Consider the following 21,431-nt stretch of genomic DNA (forward strand, 5'->3'; position numbering starts at 1 on the left):
GTGTAACATGCTCCAATAGGTGAACTTATCCTTTAAGGCTAGGTTTACACTTGTAGTTAGGGTCAGTAAACTCATGCGATGTAGCCACTTTTTTAAGTTAACCCTCTGACTACCCTAGATGTTTAACCCCTTTCCAGCCAGTGTCATTAGTACAGTGACAGCGCATATTTTTAGCACTGATCACTGTCGTAGTATCACTGGTTCCCCGCAAAGTGTCAAAAAGTATCAGTTAGTTTTGATGATCGTTGCCATTACTAGCAAAAAAAAAATTTATAAATAAATAGTATATATCCCATTGTTTGCAAAATGCTATAATGATGCGTAAATCAATCAATATACACTTATTGGTATTTTTTTTTACCAAAAACATGTAACAGAATTCATATTGGCCTCCTCCGGAGTTCAAGTGGTTAAATAATATGTAAAGCGGGTGAATAAAAGGTGACTGATTTGAGCACCCCTGGCAGTGTTTTAGTTTTTCTCAACACCTGTCATTGTCACTTTTCCTGGATAGCTTGACTTCCATATAAATGTGAGGACAAATAGAAAGACATAAAAGAAATAAAAAAACAAACGTTGCATTTGTTGATAACCTTTATATGACATTATATTTCTACTCCTGCAGTCATCCCAAAATCAGATGAAACAAAATGCAAGCCATGGGAAAAATTCCAGGACTCTAAGTGCATTTGTAAAATGCCAGCTGAATGCAGGTAAGATTACAACCTTTTCTGGGCCGAAATAACAGCCTTGTGATATCTTACCTATTAAAAACATTGCCAGCAAGCCTCATTTTTACCAGCCTGGCCAGTAAAATGCTAGTCAGGTGGTAGTCCTAAATGCAGCTAATAAACACTATATTACCAAAAGTATTAGGACACCTGCCTTTACACGCACATTAATTTTATTGGCATCCCAGTCTTAGTCTGTAGGGTTCAATATTGAGTTGGCCCACCATTTGCAGCTATAACAGCTTCAACTCTTCTGGGAAGGCTGTACACAAGGTTTAGGAGTGTGTCTATGGGAATGTTTGACCATTTCCTGCAGAAGCGCACATGTTGGGTCAGGCACTTATGTTGGATGAGAAGGCTCACAGTCTCCGCTCTAGTTCATCACAAAGGTGTTCTATCAGGTTGAGGTCAGAACTCTGCGCAGGCCAGTCAAGTTCCTCCACCCCTCCATGTCTTTACGGACCTTGCTTTGTGCATTGTTGCCCAGTCATGTTGGAACCAGAAGGGGCCATCCCCAAACTGTTCCCACAAAGTTGGGAGCATGAAATTGTCCAAAATGTCTTGGTATGCTGACATCTTAAGAGTTCCCTTCACTGGCCTAGCCTAACTTCTGAAAAACAACCACACACCATAATCTCCCCTCCACCAAATGATTTGGACCAGTGCACAAAGAATGAGTCCTGACCTCAACCCCATAGAACACCTTTAGGATGAATTAGAGTGGAGACTGCGAGCCAGACCTTTTCATCTACATCAGTGCCTGACCTCACAAATGCTCTTCTGGAAGAATGGTCAAACATTCCCATAGATACACTCCTAAACCTTATGGACAGCCTTTCCAGAGAAGATGAAGCTGTTATAGCTGCAGGTGGACCAACTCAATTTTGAACCCTACCTACTAAGACTGGGATGCCAATAAAGTTCATGTGCATGTAAAGGCAGGCGTCCCAATACTTTTGGTAATATAGTGGCTCTATACAATATGGACATTCCATCCAGGTGTGGGTGGATAGTTTGTGCTCTTTTTTTAGCTTTAAATACTTTGTCCAGGTCTACACCTAACAGGAGGGCTAGGGGTCAGTGGTCAGTCTCTCAAGTATCTCACACACTGGGGGGGGGGGGGGGAATTTACTAAAACTGGAGCGTGCAAAATCTGGTGCAGCTCTCCACAGTAGCCTATCAACTTCTAAATTCAGCTTTTTCAATTAAGCTTTGACAAAAAATCTGGAAGTCGATCACTATGCAGAGCTGCACCAGAGTTTGCACTCTCCAGTTTTAGTAAATCACCCCAACTGTCTTTCTTTAAGTGACTGTTGAATGTGCGAGGTCAAGTGTTTGAGAAGGAAGCAGATGTCAGGCAACTTAAGATTGGCAATGGCAGCTCCCATATTCCATTCCTGACAGATTCCTTTTTAAGGGGTTACCTCCTCGACCAAATTCAAGGTCTACTTTGGCCCCACGTCAAAACACCACATTACACTTAAAAAAAACACTTACAAGTCTGAAAACTGGAAAATGTCTACCCTCAGAGGGCTTTACTCTTGGATTTAGCAAGATATTTGCCTCCCTCCTAATTCTCCTTCTGGCGCACACTTTCATTTCTATTGATGCAGTCCCCCCACCCCACATGCTAGCTGCTGGCTAGCCTGGTGGATCAGGTATAACCTCGAGGAGTAGGGGTCAAGAGGCTTCCCAGTAGGTCTGTGTTGTTGAATGAGGGGTGAGGGGACTGGGAAAAGTAGATAGATTATGGGGTTCCAGTCCATTGATGCAGATCACCCCCCTTGACCCCCAAATGCTAGCTGCTGGCTGTCCTGGTCAAAATCCTTCTCTCTGCAGCCGCTCTAAACCTATATCACTCCTAAGCCTCGGTTCACACTTATGCGATGCGGGAAGGCTGCGAATTCGCAGCCTGTTCCCGCATCGCAAATGCACCCTTGGCAGTTCACACTGCCATATGCGATACGCTGGGGGTGTCAATGTAATCTTAACGACACCCCCAGTTTGATCGCATATCGCAGTGCGATCTTACAGTTCGCACAGGATCGGATCGCACAAGTGTGAACCACTGTGCTATCTGATCCTGATGCGGCTCAAAAAAAGGGTCATGTGCGATTTTACTGCAGGTGCAGTGCGAATTTAGCCATACAATGTGTATGGCTGAATTCGCGCCGCATACCCGATCGCATATAATGAAGGAGCAGTGCGCTCCCATATTATATGCGATTGCCGCACTCGCACATATGTGAACCGGCACTAAACCTTAACTTTCAAATCCTTAAAAAAAAAACTCTAGCCAACCATATCTCCCCTTCATTACTGCACTTAACACATAAGAAACAGGTGGGTTTTGATGTCATGGAACACTTAGCACAAGCCATTCACAAGAATACTTTTATTAGATATCAAAACGAATTGGTTCCATCACAAAATGCTCCTCTACACAGATGAACTGTCCCTCTATATTCAACAACATCCACATTACCCTACCATTGATGTTGACTGAGTTTTAAAGATTCGGCAAACTCAGTCATTTCAAAGTAAACATATAAAAAATGGAAGTCTTAAACCTCTCCCTCCTGCCAAAATCCCTTGCTCTTCCAAAAAATAATTTCTCTATTTAATATAAGACTGTAAGTATTAAAATGATTTGCAAAGAATCCAGCTCTTCTAGCGTGCACAAAATATACTTTGGTTCAGCAGAATAAATATGCTAAAAATGCAAACTCTATCTAAATGTTTATACATATCTTAGACAACACCCATCAATCTACTCAAAACCTTCTTTCTCATCTTTAGATTGCTCTCCATCAAATTTATCTGCAACTTTGTTTTTTTTTTTTTTATTATATCATAAACCCCTCTGAGAATATATACTAGTCTTGATTGAGATACCGGTTTTCTACTTACTGTTAGGTTGACAAAGAGTTTTTGGCCTGATTCATTTAATGCTGCAAAATGCAAAATGGGTCATGCTGCCTTGTTAAACTTAAATTTTATCACCATGACATTGATGACAGCTGGAATTGTGACATTTATGCATTATCTGTTTGTTTTCCAGCTCCTCTCTGAATGTATGTGCTGTTGATGGCCGAAACAGCAAGAACGTTGCACTCACAGTCTGTAAAATGCATGCACTCGAATGCCTGGGGCGGACATATACGCTGACCACAGATGACAACTGCAAGTTCCCCAAAACAGATAAGACATGTGGCTCATGCCACCTATGGGAAACCTGCTCTGGTGAGAATTTTTTTAATTTGTGCACTTTCTACGGAAGAAAAACAGCAATCTAAAAAGGGAGAATTTTAAACACACAAAAAGAAAAATCCTCCAAAGCAAAAAGTGAACAAAGGGGGGGGGGGGGGGGGAAGGGTAGGACTTTAAATGAGGCGCACGGTGGGAGTGCCGTGCGTCTCCATCCCTAATCTATTGGATAAAAGAAAGAGGTTGGGACTTTACATGAGAAACGTGACACAGCCGACATGGAAAGTTTATACATTTTTATTGATACACATAATCAGAACATGACAGAAATTGTTACATAGTCAACACACTAAGGGAACTGATACATGGTTCTCGGATCCAAATACATAACAATCAGCAAGGCGAGATTTCGAATAATAATAATAGAGTCATATATTATGTTCACAGTATCACGTATTAAAATCCAAGTAATAGTGGAGTATATAATAGGTACATAGCATTGTAACCTCAACGCGTTTCGTGGCCCATCGTCACTTCGTCAGGAGTGGATACATGAGAACCTCTAAAAGACATATAAGAAAAATGGCACCATGATGATGTTTAAGAAATGGAAACAAGGGGAAAAGAAAAGGGAGAGGAACCCTAGATACCCAAACTTACATGCAAGCTTGGATAGTGTGTGGCATGGCGAATAAATGCGGCCCAAATGTCCTCCCCGGGAGCCGAGGGCACACAGAGCAGGCGGGATAGGCAGAAAACGCTGCACACATGATGGGTGTGGGCTGGAATAAGCGAAGCCAAGAGGGGGAGTATAATGTGGGGCAGCGTGAGACGATATCTATAAAAAAATATGAATTGTATATTACTTGGATTTTAATACGTGATACTGTGAACATAATATATGACTCTATTATTATTTGAAATCTCGCCTTGCTGATTGTTATGTATTTGGATCCGAGGACCATGTATCAGTTCCCTTAGTGTGTTGACTATGTAACAATTTCTGTCATGTTCTGATGATGTGTATCAATAAAAATGTATAAACTTTCCATTTCGGCTGTGTCACGTTTCTCATGTAAAGTCCCAACCTCTTTCTTTTATCCAAAGCAACAAAGACTTACCTTTGACAGGTTCCACTGGAATAGCTGTCCCCATTGCGAGATATCCCCTCTGCTTCTGTGGCATTTTAGGTTTACCCTTACTTTTTTCTGCGTGACAGCAGTCACCAGTAGTGATGTCGCGAACCTAAAATTCGCCGTTCGCGAACGGCGAACGCGAACATCGGCAAATGTTCGCGAACTGGCGAACCGGGCGAACCGCCATAGACTTCAATAGGCAGGCGAATTTTAAAACACACAGGGACTCTTTCTGGCCACAATAGTGATGGAAAAGTTGTTTCAAGGGGACTAACACCTGGACTGTGGCATGCCGGAGAGGGATCACGCAAAAAAAAGTTCTTAAAAATTATAATTTTTTGATAGAGAGCCAATTATTGGAAAAATTAAAAAAAAATAAAAATAAAAAATTTCTTTGGATTTAGCATCTGGGGGGTCTAAAAAGTGTACCTGTGAAGTTTAAGCTCTGTAGCATGTCCAGAACCCCTAAAAAACAGCATTTTTCTTATATTTTCAGGAATATGGCTTCTCTGCGGCTGGCTTTTTCTCTTGCAGGCATTTATCGGGCATTTTTTTAGGCAGGCATGTCATTTTTTGTATTTAGTGTCTGGGGGGTCTAAAAAGTGTACCTGTCAATTTTCAGCTCTGTAGCATGTCCAGAACCCCTAAAAAACAGCATTTTTCTTATATTTTCAGGAATATGGCTTCTCTGCGGCTGGCTTTTTCTCTTGCAGGCATTTAGCGGGCATTTTTTTAGGCAGGCATGTCATTTTTTTATTTAGTGTCTGGGGGGTCTAAAAAGTGTACCTGTCAAGTTTCAGCTCTGTAGCATGTCCAGAACCCCTAAAAAACAGCATTTTTCTTATATTTTCAGTAATACGGCTTCTCTGCGGCTGTCTTTTTCTCTTGCAGGCATTTATCGGGCATTTTTTTAGGCAGGCATGTCATTTTTTGTATTTAGTGTCTGGGGGGTCTAAAAAGTGTACCTGTCAAGTTTCAGCTCTGTAGCATGTCCAGAACCCCTAAAAAACAGCATTTTTCTTATATTTTCAGGAATATGGCTTCTCTGCGGCTGGCTTTTTCTCTTGCAGGCATTTATCGGGCATTTTTTTAGGCAGGCATGTCATTTTTTGTATTTAGTGTCTGGGGGGTCTAAAAAGTGTACCTGTCAATTTTCAGCTCTGTAGCATGTCCAGAACCCCTAAAAAACAGCATTTTTCTTATATTTTCAGGAATATGGCTTCTCTGCGGCTGGCTTTTTCTCTTGCAGGCATTTAGCGGGCATTTTTTTAGGCAGGCATGTCATTTTTTGTATTTAGTGTCTGGGGGGTCTAAAAAGTGTACCTGTCAAGTTTCAGCTCTGTAGCATGTCCAGAACCCCTAAAAAACAGCATTTTTCTTATATTTTCAGTAATACGGCTTCTCTGCGGCTGTCTTTTTCTCTTGCAGGCATTTATCGGGCATTTTTTTAGGCAGGCATGTCATTTTTTGTATTTAGTGTCTGGGGGGTCTAAAAAGTGTACCTGTCAAGTTTCAGCTCTGTAGCATGTCCAGAACCCCTAAAAAAAAGCATTTTTCTTATATTTTCAGGAATACGGCTTCTCTGCGGCTGGCTTTTTCTCTTGCAGGCATTTATCGGGCATTTTTTTAGGCAGGCATGTCATTTTTTGTATTTAGTGTCTGGGGGGTCTAAAAAGTGTACCTGTCAAGTTTCAGCTCTGTAGCATGTCCAGAACCCCTAAAAAACAGCATTTTTCTTATATTTTCAGGAATACGGCTTCTCTGCGGCTGTCTTTTTCTCTTGCAGGCATTTATCGGGCATTTTTTTAGGCAGGCATGTCATTTTTTGTATTTAGTGTCTGGGGGGTCTAAAAAGTGTACCTGTCAATTTTCAGCTCTGTAGCATGTCCAGAACCCCTAAAAAACAGCATTTTTCTTATATTTTCAGGAATATGGCTTCTCTGCGGCTGGCTTTTTCTCTTGCAGGCATTTAGCGGGCATTTTTTTAGGCAGGCATGTCATTTTTTGTATTTAGTGTCTGGGGGGTCTAAAAAGTGTACCTGTCAAGTTTCAGCTCTGTAGCATGTCCAGAACCCCTAAAAAACAGCATTTTTCTTATATTTTCAGTAATACGGCTTCTCTGCGGCTGTCTTTTTCTCTTGCAGGCATTTATCGGGCATTTTTTTAGGCAGGCATGTCATTTTTTGTATTTAGTGTCTGGGGGGTCTAAAAAGTGTACCTGTCAATTTTCAGCTCTGTAGCATGTCCAGAACCCCTAAAAAACAGCATTTTTCTTATATTTTCAGGAATATGGCTTCTCTGCGGCTGGCTTTTTCTCTTGCAGGCATTTAGCGGGCATTTTTTTAGGCAGGCATGTCATTTTTTGTATTTAGTGTCTGGGGGGTCTAAAAAGTGTACCTGTCAAGTTTCAGCTCTGTAGCATGTCCAGAACCCCTAAAAAACAGCATTTTTCTTATATTTTCAGTAATACGGCTTCTCTGCGGCTGTCTTTTTCTCTTGCAGGCATTTATCGGGCATTTTTTTAGGCAGGCATGTCATTTTTTGTATTTAGTGTCTGGGGGGTCTAAAAAGTGTACCTGTCAAGTTTCAGCTCTGTAGCATGTCCAGAACCCCTAAAAAAAAGCATTTTTCTTATATTTTCAGGAATATGGCTTCTCTGCGGCTGGCTTTTTCTCTTGCAGGCATTTATCGGGCATTTTTTTAGGCAGGCATGTCATTTTTTGTATTTAGTGTCTGGGGGGTCTAAAAAGTGTACCTGTCAAGTTTCAGCTCTGTAGCATGTCCAGAACCCCTAAAAAACAGCATTTTTCTTATATTTTCAGGAATACGGCTTCTCTGCGGCTGTCTTTTTCTCTTGCAGGCATTTATCGGGCATTTTTTTAGGCAGGCATGTCATTTTTTGTATTTAGTGTCTGGGGGGTCTAAAAAGTGTACCTGTCAAGTTTCAGCTCTGTAGCATGTCCAGAACCCCTAAAAAACAGCATTTTTCTTATATTTTCAGGAATATGGCTTCTCTGCGGCTGGCTTTTTCTCTTGCAGGCATTTAGCGGGCATTTTTTTAGGCAGGCATGTCATTTTTTGTATTTAGTGTCTGGGGGGTCTAAAAAGTGTACCTGTCAAGTTTCAGCTCTGTAGCATGTCCAGAACCCCTAAAAAACAGCATTTTTCTTATATTTTCAGTAATACGGCTTCTCTGCGGCTGTCTTTTTCTCTTGCAGGCATTTATCGGGCATTTTTTTAGGCAGGCATGTCATTTTTTGTATTTAGTGTCTGGGGGGTCTAAAAAGTGTACCTATCAAGTTTCAGCTCTGTAGCATGTCCAGAACCCCTAAAAAAAAGCATTTTTCTTATATTTTCAGGAATACGGCTTCTCTGCGGCTGGCTTTTTCTCTTGCAGGCATTTATCGGGCATTTTTTTAGGCAGGCATGTCATTTTTTGTATTTAGTGTCTGGGGGGTCTAAAAAGTGTACCTGTCAAGTTTCAGCTCTGTAGCATGTCCAGAACCCCTAAAAAACAGCATTTTTCTTATATTTTCAGTAATACGGCTTCTCTGCGGCTGTCTTTTTCTCTTGCAGGCATTTATCGGGCATTTTTTTAGGCAGGCATGTCATTTTTTGTATTTAGTGTCTGGGGGGTCTAAAAAGTGTACCTGTCAAGTTTCAGCTCTGTAGCATGTCCAGAACCCCTAAAAAAAAGCATTTTTCTTATATTTTCAGGAATACGGCTTCTCTGCGGCTGGCTTTTTCTCTTGCAGGCATTTATCGGGCATTTTTTTAGGCAGGCATGTCATTTTTTGTATTTAGTGTCTGGGGGGTCTAAAAAGTGTACCTGTCAAGTTTCAGCTCTGTAGCATGTCCAGAACCCCTAAAAAACAGCATTTTTCTTATATTTTCAGGAATACGGCTTCTCTGCGGCTGTCTTTTTCTCTTGCAGGCATTTATCGGGCATTTTTTTAGGCAGGCATGTCATTTTTTGTATTTAGTGTCTGGGGGGTCTAAAAAGTGTACCTGTCAATTTTCAGCTCTGTAGCATGTCCAGAACCCCTAAAAAACAGCATTTTTCTTATATTTTCAGGAATATGGCTTCTCTGCGGCTGGCTTTTTCTCTTGCAGGCATTTAGCGGGCATTTTTTTAGGCAGGCATGTCATTTTTTGTATTTAGTGTCTGGGGGGTCTAAAAAGTGTACCTGTCAAGTTTCAGCTCTGTAGCATGTCCAGAACCCCTAAAAAACAGCATTTTTCTTATATTTTCAGTAATACGGCTTCTCTGCGGCTGTCTTTTTCTCTTGCAGGCATTTATCGGGCATTTTTTTAGGCAGGCATGTCATTTTTTGTATTTAGTGTCTGGGGGGTCTAAAAAGTGTACCTGTCAATTTTCAGCTCTGTAGCATGTCCAGAACCCCTAAAAAACAGCATTTTTCTTATATTTTCAGGAATATGGCTTCTCTGCGGCTGGCTTTTTCTCTTGCAGGCATTTAGCGGGCATTTTTTTAGGCAGGCATGTCATTTTTTGTATTTAGTGTCTGGGGGGTCTAAAAAGTGTACCTGTCAAGTTTCAGCTCTGTAGCATGTCCAGAACCCCTAAAAAACAGCATTTTTCTTATATTTTCAGTAATACGGCTTCTCTGCGGCTGTCTTTTTCTCTTGCAGGCATTTATCGGGCATTTTTTTAGGCAGGCATGTCATTTTTTGTATTTAGTGTCTGGGGGGTCTAAAAAGTGTACCTGTCAAGTTTCAGCTCTGTAGCATGTCCAGAACCCCTAAAAAAAAGCATTTTTCTTATATTTTCAGGAATATGGCTTCTCTGCGGCTGGCTTTTTCTCTTGCAGGCATTTATCGGGCATTTTTTTAGGCAGGCATGTCATTTTTTGTATTTAGTGTCTGGGGGGTCTAAAAAGTGTACCTGTCAAGTTTCAGCTCTGTAGCATGTCCAGAACCCCTAAAAAACAGCATTTTTCTTATATTTTCAGGAATACGGCTTCTCTGCGGCTGTCTTTTTCTCTTGCAGGCATTTATCGGGCATTTTTTTAGGCAGGCATGTCATTTTTTGTATTTAGTGTCTGGGGGGTCTAAAAAGTGTACCTGTCAAGTTTCAGCTCTGTAGCATGTCCAGAACCCCTAAAAAACAGCATTTTTCTTATATTTTCAGGAATATGGCTTCTCTGCGGCTGGCTTTTTCTCTTGCAGGCATTTAGCGGGCATTTTTTTAGGCAGGCATGTCATTTTTTGTATTTAGTGTCTGGGGGGTCTAAAAAGTGTACCTGTCAAGTTTCAGCTCTGTAGCATGTCCAGAACCCCTAAAAAACAGCATTTTTCTTATATTTTCAGTAATACGGCTTCTCTGCGGCTGTCTTTTTCTCTTGCAGGCATTTATCGGGCATTTTTTTAGGCAGGCATGTCATTTTTTGTATTTAGTGTCTGGGGGGTCTAAAAAGTGTACCTATCAAGTTTCAGCTCTGTAGCATGTCCAGAACCCCTAAAAAAAAGCATTTTTCTTATATTTTCAGGAATACGGCTTCTCTGCGGCTGGCTTTTTCTCTTGCAGGCATTTATCGGGCATTTTTTTAGGCAGGCATGTCATTTTTTTGTATTTAGTGTCTGGGGGGTCTAAAAAGTGTACCTGTCAAGTTTCAGCTCTGTAGCATGTCCAGAACCCCTAAAAAACAGCATTTTTCTTATATTTTCAGTAATACGGCTTCTCTGCGGCTGTCTTTTTCTCTTGCAGGCATTTATCGGGCATTTTTTTAGGCAGGCATGTCATTTTTTGTATTTAGTGTCTGGGGGGTCTAAAAAGTGTACCTGTCAAGTTTCAGCTCTGTAGCATGTCCAGAACCCCTAAAAAACAGCATTTTTCTTATATTTTCAGTAATACGGCTTCTCTGCGGCTGTCTTTTTCTCTTGCAGGCATTTATCGGGCATTTTTTTAGGCAGGCATGTCATTTTTTGTATTTAGTGTCTGGGGGGTCTAAAAAGTGTACCTGTCAAGTTTCAGCTCTGTAGCATGTCCAGAACCCCTAAAAAAAAGCATTTTTCTTATATTTTCAGGAATACGGCTTCTCTGCGGCTGGCTTTTTCTCTTGCAGGCATTTAGCGGGCATTTTTTTAGGCAGGCATGTCATTTTTTGTATTTAGTGTCTGGGGGGTCTAAAAAGTGTACCTGTCAAGTTTCAGCTCTGTAGCATGTCCAGAACCCCTAAAAAACAGCATTTTTCTTATATTTTCAGGAATACGGCTTCTCTGCGGCTGTCTTTTTCTCTTGCAGGCATTTATCGGGCATTTTTTTAGGCAGGCATGTCATTTTTTGTATTTAGTGTCTGGGGGGTCTAAAAAGTGTACCTGTCAAGTTTCAGCTCTGTAGCATGTCCAGAACCCCTAAAAAACAGCATTTTTCTTATATTTTCAGGAATACGGCTTCTCTGCGGCTGTCTTTTTCTCTTGCAGGCATTTATCGGGCATTTTTTTAGGCAGGCATGTCATTTTTTGTATTTAGTGTCTGGGGGGTCTAAAAAGTGTACCTGTCAAGTTTCAGCTCTGTAGCATGTCCAGAACCCCTAAAAAACAGCATTTTTCTTATATTTTCAGGAATACGGCTTCTCTGCGGCTGTCTTTATCTCTTGCAGGCATTTATCGGGCATTTTTTTAGGCAGGCATGTCATTTTTTGTATTTAGTGTCTGGGGGGTCTAAAAAGTGTACCTGTCAAGTTTCAGCTCTGTAGCATGTCCAGAACCCCTAAAAAAAAGCATTTTTCTTATATTTTCAGGAATACGGCTTCTCTGCGGCTGGCTTTTTCTCTTGCAGGCATATATATCAGTGGTGGGTGGGCAGTGGCACAGTACACTCTCTGTGGACCTGGCAGCAGTCACTGGCACCCAGGCAACTGCAATTTAAAAAATATATATATATTTTTTTTACTTTGCAAGCTGCTGTGCCACTTTATATATCAGTGGTGGGTGGGCAGTGGCACAGTACACTCTCTGTGGACCTGACAGCAGTCACTGGCACCCAGGCAACTGCAATTTAAATAAATATATATATTTTTTTACTTTGCAAGCTGCTGTGCCACCTTATATATCAGTGGTGGGTGGGCAGTGGCACAGTACACTCTCTGTGGACCTGACAGCAGTCACTGGCACCCAGGCAACTGCAATTTAAAAAAATATATATATTTTTTTTACTTTGCAAGCTGCTGTGCCACCTTATATATCAGTGGTGGGTGGGCACACAGTGGCACTGCAGTGGGCACAGTACACTCTGTGGACCTGACAGTCACTGGCAGCCCAGGCAACTGCAATAATAAAAAATATTTTTTTTTTTCAATTTATTGCAACAAGATGCTGTGCCAACGTATATATATCAGTGGTGGGCAGTGCACTGCAGTGGGTACAGTGCACTCTGTGGACCTGACACAGCACTCACTGCAATTATGACAGAGGAAAAAAAAATATTTTTTAAAATGCCAGGTACTGTGCCTGTGCCACCCGAAATGAGTGTGGTGTGCACACAGTACAGTCTGTGGTAGGTCTGTGGCCTCTCACACACAGCGGGCAGGCAACTGCAGTGTACAATATATATATATATATAAAGAAAAAAATCTATTACCTTACCAGCCCTTAAAAGGGCTTTTGGGGACACTATATATATATATATATGTATATATATAAATAAAAAAATCCTCAATTACCAGCCCTTAAAAGGGCTTTTGGGGACACTAGATAGATATAGATATATATATATATATATGAAGAAACAACTCAATTACCAGCCCTTAAAAGGGCTTTTGGGGACGCTAGGTATATATATATATATATATATATAAAAAAAAAAAAAAAAACACAAATACCAGCCCTTAGAAGGGCTTTTTGGGGTGCTGATATTACAGCAGCAGTGGACCAAGAACACTGCAAGACCAGGAACACTGACTAACTGTCCCTAGCTTAACAGCAGCAGCAGCAGCAGCAGCTCTCCCTACTCTCACTACACACACTGCTTCAGAATGATCTAAGATGGATGCTGCCCTTGCTTATTTATAGGAGGTGGGAGGGTGTGGGAGGGAGGTACGCTGATTGGCTGGAAATGTGTCTGCTGACTGTAAAGTTCAGGGTCAAAGTTTGCCTCAATGATGTCTTATGGGGGGCGGACCGAACATCGCATATGTTCGCCGGCAGCGGCGAACGCGAACATGCTAAGTTCGCCGGGAACTGTTCGCCGGCGAACAGTTCTATACATCTCTAGTCACCAGTAAAGAAACTGTAAGTGAATTACCCCAGTGGGGACATAGCTATAAAAACATTGCAGAGAAATGCCTTTTGACACTGATCTAGAGTACATTATGTCTAAAGTTCCACCTTAAACCTCCAAGTGCTGATCTTGTGTTTGCACATTGGATCAGCACTGAAAGCAACACATAACATTGCATTTTTTCTGTGAAAAAAGCCCCCTGAACCATGTTGCACATCAATTTCTGCCACTATTAATACAAAAATGTTTTCAGATACATTTTTTTATTTTGTACTGTGAAAATTCCGATCTTTTATTAAAATTCCTTTTATCTGTATGGAATTTACAATTACAAGTGGTTTTGAAAATGGCAAAGCTATCAAAATTATAATTCCATCAAAAAACAAGAAATAATTGACTTTTACTCTGTATAAATAGGTCTATATGTATCAACCTTATGCTGAGATTTGGCTTTTGTTTTTAGATATGATCGAACAAGACATTACGTCTCTAGTTAAAGGGCGACCATCACAAAATAACACGCCCTCTAGTCATGTATGCACCGTGCTCAGCTCTAACCATTTCTAGATGTAGAAATATTTCTTTCTGAAATTTGAACTTCCGTCAGTACTTGTGTCCAGGCTCTCTTAGGTGTCAGCTTTTTATCAAATTGACAGAGCAAAAATGAAATATGCAGTTTATTCATTGGGCAGTAAATATACCTGCCTGTCTTCATGTACATTGTATAAACAAATAGTTGTGGACACGTGAGCATCACATCTAAACAAGCTTGTTGGACATCCCATTCCAAAACCATGGGCTTTATTATAGAGTTCACCAAGGTAGAAGGTGCCCTGCGTCAAGTATTCAACGAAAACTATAAAACATGAAATTTCATAAAAATGTTACAATATGGAACATAATACAAAATTCAGTAGCGCAAAACTAAAAGGATGCCATCGGATCCCAGTACACCTCAATATAGATGCATTATATTGAGGTGTACTGGGATCCTATGGCATCCTTTTAGTTTTGCGCTACTGAATTTTGTATTATGTTTCATATTGTAACATTTTTATGAAATGTAATGTTTTATATTTTCTCCTGACAAGTAGCAGCATTCCGTTTTAATTTTAATTTTTATCGTACCCCTGAGCACATAGGTTCACTTTATACTTTCCACCTTTGCTGGTGTGTAGGTGATTTTTTTGCATTCAACGAAAACTACAAAATAAGCTGCCACCTTACTAAGTGTGACCCACTCTTGTGTAAACAACACAAAATCAATAAAAAAAGGGCTTCTATATGAACATACATCAAACAAAAATGCCTCAGTGTCAGATAATCAATAGATAACTCATAAATAAATGTGCAATGTTTTACATATAATCTCATAAAAATATTTAGGAAAATAAGGGTGAGAGTTTGTTGGCTCACTAGATAGAACATATATCAGCCAGATCCCTAATATATCAAAATTGGAGAGAGATTAGTGGGGGTACTCTGGACAGATTAAGGAACCACGGACTACAGCCCAAGTAAAATGGGATTTTCTGGGGCTGTAATATGTTCTAAAGGAAGACATACACATGGACCAAAACATTCATAAAATTAATAAATTTATTGAAATGCAAAAAAGTTGCATTAAAATTCATAACAAGATTATATACATTGGATGTTTAGACAAAAAGGAATCAGTAACATGGATACCAGGTCCTACATGTTTCGCCGAGGTTTAATCCCTCATTGGAGCGGCTTTTTCAGGGACCAATTTGTGTGATCCATACAAGATTCATTTTATCCAACCAATTGAACATCTGCTGAAAATAAGGAAAATGTGGCATCCAAGAGCGGCCAAAGGATCCTACTGCTCACCCAACGAAGCCAGAAACGTATAGCCAGCAAAGTCAGGGTACCCAGAAATAGGTGAATACTGGACCAGACCTATACACAGCGGACTGCAGACAGACTACCTGATCTAGCTACCCTGTGAACGACCACATCTTCCTTATTTTCAGCAGATGTTCAATTGGTTGGATAAAATCAATCTTGTATGGATCACACAAATTGGTCCCTGAAGAAGCCGCTACATGAGGGATTACACCTCGGCGAAACATGTAGGACCTGGTATCCATGTTACTGATTCCTTTTTGTCTAAACATCCAATGTATATCCAATGTATATCATCTTGTTATGAATTTTATTGAATCTTTTTAGTATTTCAATAAATTTATTAGTTTTATGAATGTTTTTGTCCATGTGTATGTTCCTTTAGAACATATTACAGCCCCAGAAAATCCCATTTTACTTGTAGTCCGTGGTTCCTTATTTGGTCCAGGGTACCCCCAATAATCTCTCTCCAATTTTCATACAAATATTATGGTGAAAGCCCAATATCAGACTGCTTATAGTGAAAAAAAGTCCTTATTATAACATAATGCCACACCATGTGACAAGGGCGAACTATGCTTTAGCAAAATGGCGACTGGATAGCTTCCTGAAGATATCAGAGAGATGAAATGTGTACAGGCAGGTAATTCCGGTCATCGGTTCCAGTGTGTCACATCTGGTGTGGGAGATCTGGTCTTTGCAACGCATGCCGGCTCCATTAGTGAGCAGAGCAGCGACATTACATGCTTTCTGTTATACACAAGCTGGATATTTTGGTGCCAAGCTGGGGCACTCATAAATGTGAGAGCAATATTGATATGTTTTATCCCTTGGTGATTTTTGCATATGGTAAATACTGCACAATGAGATCTTCTTTTGTGGTTCCTATATGTTGATGGTGCGTTGAGGAGATTTAGATGGGCGTGTGTATCGCCAAAAACTGATGCTAAAGAGGGTCTCTGATCTATGGGAAGAGAGCAATCCTTGTTTATGAATAAAGTGCCTATTGACCGTCTTAGTGCTAAAAAGTCCGGTGAGTGAGCATTGTTTGCCCTAGTCACATGGTGTGGACACACGATGGTGAAGTATAAGATTTCATATGTGGCACTATGTTATAATAGGGACTTTTTTTCTTACTATAAGCAGTCTGATATTGGACTTTCACTATATTTTTTAATGAGGTTATTTGTAACACATCGCATATTTACTTATGAGTTCTCTATTGATTATTTGACACAGAGGCTTTTGTATTTGATGTACAGTATCTGACAAAAGTGAGTACATCCCTGACATTTTTGTAAATATTTTATTATATATTTTCATGTGACAACACTGAAGAAATGACAATTTGCTACAATGTAAAGTAGTGAGTGTACAGCTTGTATAACAGTGTAAATTTGCTGTCCCCTCAAAATAACTCAACACACAGCCATTCATGTCTAAACCGCTGGCAACAACAGTGAGTACACCCCTAAGTGAATATGTCTAAAGTGTAAAAAATTTGTGTGGCCACCATTATTTTCCAGCACTGACATAACCCTCTTGGGCATGGAGTTCACCAGAGCTTCACAGGTTGCCACTGGAGTCCTCTTCCCCTCCTCCATGACGACATCATGGAGCTGGTGGATGTTAGAGATCCTGTGCTCCTCCATCTTCTGTTTGAGGATGCCCCACAGATGCTCAATAGGGTTTAGGTCTGGAGGCATGCTTGGCCAGTCCATTACTCTTACCCTTAACTTCTTTAGCAAGGCAGTGGTCGTCTTGGAAGTGTGTTTGGGGTTGTTATCATGTTGGAATACTGCCCTGCGGCCCAGTCTCCGAGGGGAGGGGATCATGCTCTGCTTCAGTATGTCACAGTACATAAATAAGCAAAGAGTCCCTGCGCTATGGAGTATATTAGTAAAAATGAATACATGCTGAAAGCAGTAAATATGTGGTTAATATTGCAATTAGTATGGGCTGCTGCTGGCAAAAAGGTATATACCTTTAAATAATGAATAAAAAATGGGTGTCAGCGCTGCTCCTTTACAAATCAAACGTCTAAATATACACACATAAATTATGCTCAGTGCCAAAAAGTGACAAATTATACCATAAATATGTAAAAAAAAATTATATATACAATCAATTAATATATTGTGCAGAAATAAAAATGTCCATATATTGTCCATAAAGTGCCGTTCTGTGCTTCAAAGATAATCAATAGGTGCTCAATAGTGCTCACTCCGTGCTCCACTATGTGCCCCCACTCACCAGAGACTGGATGGGTTACTGCAAAGAGGTAGGTATTAGAGTCCCCCACGGAGTCAGTCATGAAAATCCTATTGGGATCTGTATCTTTAACCACTTAAGCCCCGGAAGATTTTACCCCCTTCCTGACCAGGGGTTTTTTTTGCGATTTTTTACTGCGTGACTTTGACAGACAATTGCGCGGTCGCACGAAGCTGTACCTAAACGAATTTCACGTCCTTTTTTTCCCACAAACAGAGCTTTCTTTTGGTGGTATTTGATTACCTGTGCGATTTTTCGATCATGCGCTATAAACAAAAAAGTGCGTAATGTTTGCAAAAATAACAATATTTTTCACTTTTTTTTATATGAAATTCCCCCCCAAAAAAATGTAAAAATCAAAATTTTTTAACATTTTCGGCCAAATTGTTTTACGCTACATATGTTTGGTAAAAAAAATCGCAAAAAGCATATTTTGATTGGTTTGCGCAAAAGTTATCGCGTTTACTAACAAAGGGAAAGATTTTTGTCATTTTTGGTGTTTTTTTTTTAACGAGTAATGGCGGCGATCTGCGATTTTTTTTGCGGTACTGCGACATTGCGGCGGACAGATCGGACCCTTGACTGACATTTTTGACACTTTTGGGGGTATCAGTGACATTACTGCAGTAATCAGTGCTATATATATGCACTGTTACTGCAAAAATGACACTGGCAGGGAAGGGGTTAACTGTATTGGACAGGGAGGGGTTAAGTGTGTCCTAGGGGCGTGATTCTAACTGTAGTGGGACAGGTCTCCTAGTGTAAAAACAAAGATCAACGGTTCTACATAGTAGAACCGTCTGATCTTCATTTTTACACAGGGGAGAATGATAGGCGGCTTGTTTACATAAGCCGCTCTGTCTTTCTCCCGCTGTACCGGCGATCGTAGTGTGACCGGCGGACATCGGGTCCGCTGGTCACACGCCCACACTCCTTTGTGAACGAGCTGAGGCGGGCGCACACCTCGGCGGGCGCGCGCTCGCCCGCTATTGGCTCTAAAAGGAGTGACAGGCGAGCGACGTAGACCTACGTCACTCTGCCTGGCCGGGGCTGACTGCCGCAGTAAATATACTGTGAGCAGTCGGCAACCGGTTAATAGCCAACGACATAGATAAAATGGATAGACTCTCCATAGTGTAAGTATGTAAATTTTATTTCCAAAATTAAAATATCTACTTACATGTAATAACCGCTAATACTTCTAAGTGCATGTAAGGCCGGTGGACTGCAGAGTGGGGCGTGCGTTCCACCTTGCAGATGTGACGTCAGGTGCTGTACCTCGCTTTACGCGTTTCGCCCCTCCCACTGGGCATCATTGAGGGCTTCCGATGACGCCCAAGAGTAAGTGGATATTTTAATTTTGGAAATACCTTAATACCATAAATAATAACATATTCAATTTTTACTCCAGGAGTATATAATTTGTTTGGAAATTCTAGAGAAACGTTTAAATAATGAATTACAATTTACCTAAACCCTTTCGATTTGTAGCAGACTAAAATGTTTGAGATTTTAGTCAACTAAAATGTTCTGGAGATTTTAGTTGACAAAAATATGACTAAAAGTAAAACACATCAGATGACTAAAATATGACTAAAACTAAAATAGCACTTTAGTCAAAAGACTATGACTAAAGCGAAATCGAAATTTTTCTGCCAAAATGACCACTGCTTATAGGACTGGATAGCTATTGTTTAGTCTAGTTTACATTGTGTTAATCCAACCTTCTCCCTGTTTGTCCAGATGAAACAAACACATGTGTCTGCAGAAAAGCTGGGAGCTGCCATGATAAAGGAATCAGCATTTGTGTCCTTATGAACGGCAGGGAGCAAACTGTGAGTGAATGTGACGCTGGAATCCTCCGATGCCAAGGGCAGGATGTGGAAGTTGTCAGCACGAGTCCCTGTGATGAGTAGAGGAATCTCAGTACCGTGTCGCTGCGTTTTTGTCCTGCTAGAGAAAACGTCAAAGCAACTCAGCACTTCCGCCGCTCTGCGGCTCCTTCATGCCTACAAATGCCATTGAATTATAATACTGCTAAAATGAAATGTAACATCAAATTCAAGCTGTCAGGTCTTGTGTTTGTGTTTTGTAAAACAAATGAGTTTTTTTTTTTTAGTACCAGCTAAAAATAAATCCCTTCCTTTAGTATTCGGCTTTTTCTTAAATAATAAGCACAGAGCGTTCTGTTTCCAGTCTCCAGCATCGTCAGACTGGCCAATTTCCATTTCCAGCATATTATTTATGATAGGTAACTTTACATGGTGAAATCTGTATTTGGGTTTACTGTTTGGCATGCTTTATTATTGGCTGTCTATCAAACAACAGGTCAAAAGTAAGGAATGAGAGACTGGAGGGTGTGGATTAGGTTACTATTTGTATATTAACCACTTAATCCCTGGAAGATTTTACCCCCTTCCTGACCAGGGCCTTTTTTGCGATTCGGCACTGTGAATTTAACGGACAATTGCGCGGTCGTGCGATGCTGTACCTAAACAAATTTGACGTCCTTTTTTTCCCACAAACAGAGCTTTTGGTGGTATTCGATCACCTGTGCGATTTTTACTTTTTGCGCTATAAACAAAAAAACAGCGTCAATTTTGCAAAAATAACAATATTTTTCCCATTTTTTTATATGAAATTCCCCCCCCCCAAAAAAGTAAAAATCAAAATTTTTTAACGTTGGGCCAATTTTTTTTTTACCATATGTTTGGTAAAAAAAATCGCAAAAAGAGTATTTTGATTGGTTTGCGCAAAAGTTATTGCGTTTACTAACAAAGGGAAAGATTTTTGTCATTTTTTTTTTAACGCGTAATGGCGGCAATCTGCGATTTTTTTTGTGGGACTGCGACATTGCGGCGGACAGATTGGACCCTTGACTGACATTTTTGACACTTTTGGGGTTACCAGTGACATTTCTACAGTAATCAGTGCTATACATATGCACTGTTACTGTAAAATTACACTGGCAGTGAAGGGGTTAACTTTTTTTGAGAGGGAGGGGTTATGTGTGTCCCTAGGGGCGTGATTCTAACTGTGATTGGCTGTGGCTTGAGGTGTAGGAACAGTGATCAACTGTCCTACATAGTAGAACCGTATAATCACTGTTTCTACACAGGGGAGAATGACAGGCCGCTTGTTTACACTAGCCGCCTGCCTTTCTCCCTCTGCACCGACGATCGCCGAGTGACACATGTCACATGTGCGGGGGGGTCCGTGACCACGCGGGAGCAGGAGCGCGCCTCCGGTGGCGCGCGCTCGCTCCCTAGACCCTCACAGGCTAGCGAAGTAGCCCTACGTCGCTCTGCCTGTGAGGGGCTGACCGCCGACGTAAATAGTCGTGCGGCGGTCGGCAAGTGGTTAAGCACTTCTGGACCAGAAGGATTTGCCCCATTAATGATCAGGCAATTTTTTGCAATTTGGCACTGCGTTACTTTAACCTTCTTAGCGGTATTCCCGAGCGTGGCTAGGGGTTAAATTTCAGAGGCAAAAGCGGTAACCCCGAACCACACTCGGGGTACCGCCAGAAGCATCGCTGGATCCTGTAAGCAGGGTTACTTACCTTGTCACCGGGATCCAGCGATGTGTCCTGGCGGTGTCTCGTGGCGGATCTTCCTCCCGATCCTCTCCGTGCCCAGGCTTCCGTCTCCTGCGACGTGACGTTCTCAGGGGGGTGGAACTGGCGGCAAATTCAAATGTAAAAACACACCAAACACACTGATACTATTTAAAATAAAAAAAAATCATATTAGTTTGCCCCCAGTGCCCTTTCCTGCAGTTTTACTGTACTGTACTGTGTAAACACATATATACATACATACACATATATATATATATATATATATATATATATATATATATATATATATATATGTGTATGTATGTATATATGTGTTTATATGTGTATATATATATATGTATATATATATATATATATATATATATATATATATATATACGTAATTCTTGTGAATGAGC

General features: G+C 40.7%; 1 protein-coding gene across 1 annotated transcript in view; it reads left to right on the plus strand.

The window, feature by feature from the left end:
• C7 (complement C7) overlaps positions 1-19,604 on the plus strand; it is a 117,916-nt gene extending 98,312 nt beyond the window's left edge. Inside the window, exons 16-18 of the mRNA XM_082251610.1 lie at positions 626-713; positions 3,793-3,974; positions 19,197-19,604. Of these exons, the coding sequence (XP_082107736.1) occupies positions 626-713; positions 3,793-3,974; positions 19,197-19,369 (443 nt within the window). The 3' untranslated portion in view covers positions 19,370-19,604. The remainder of the gene's footprint in view (positions 1-625; positions 714-3,792; positions 3,975-19,196) is intronic.
• Positions 19,605-21,431: the final 1,827 nt, after the last annotated feature.

The sequence above is a fragment of the Pelophylax lessonae genome (assembly GCF_965119305.1).
Source record: "Pelophylax lessonae genome assembly, chromosome: 1".
Classification (NCBI taxonomy): Eukaryota; Metazoa; Chordata; class Amphibia; order Anura; family Ranidae; genus Pelophylax; species Pelophylax lessonae.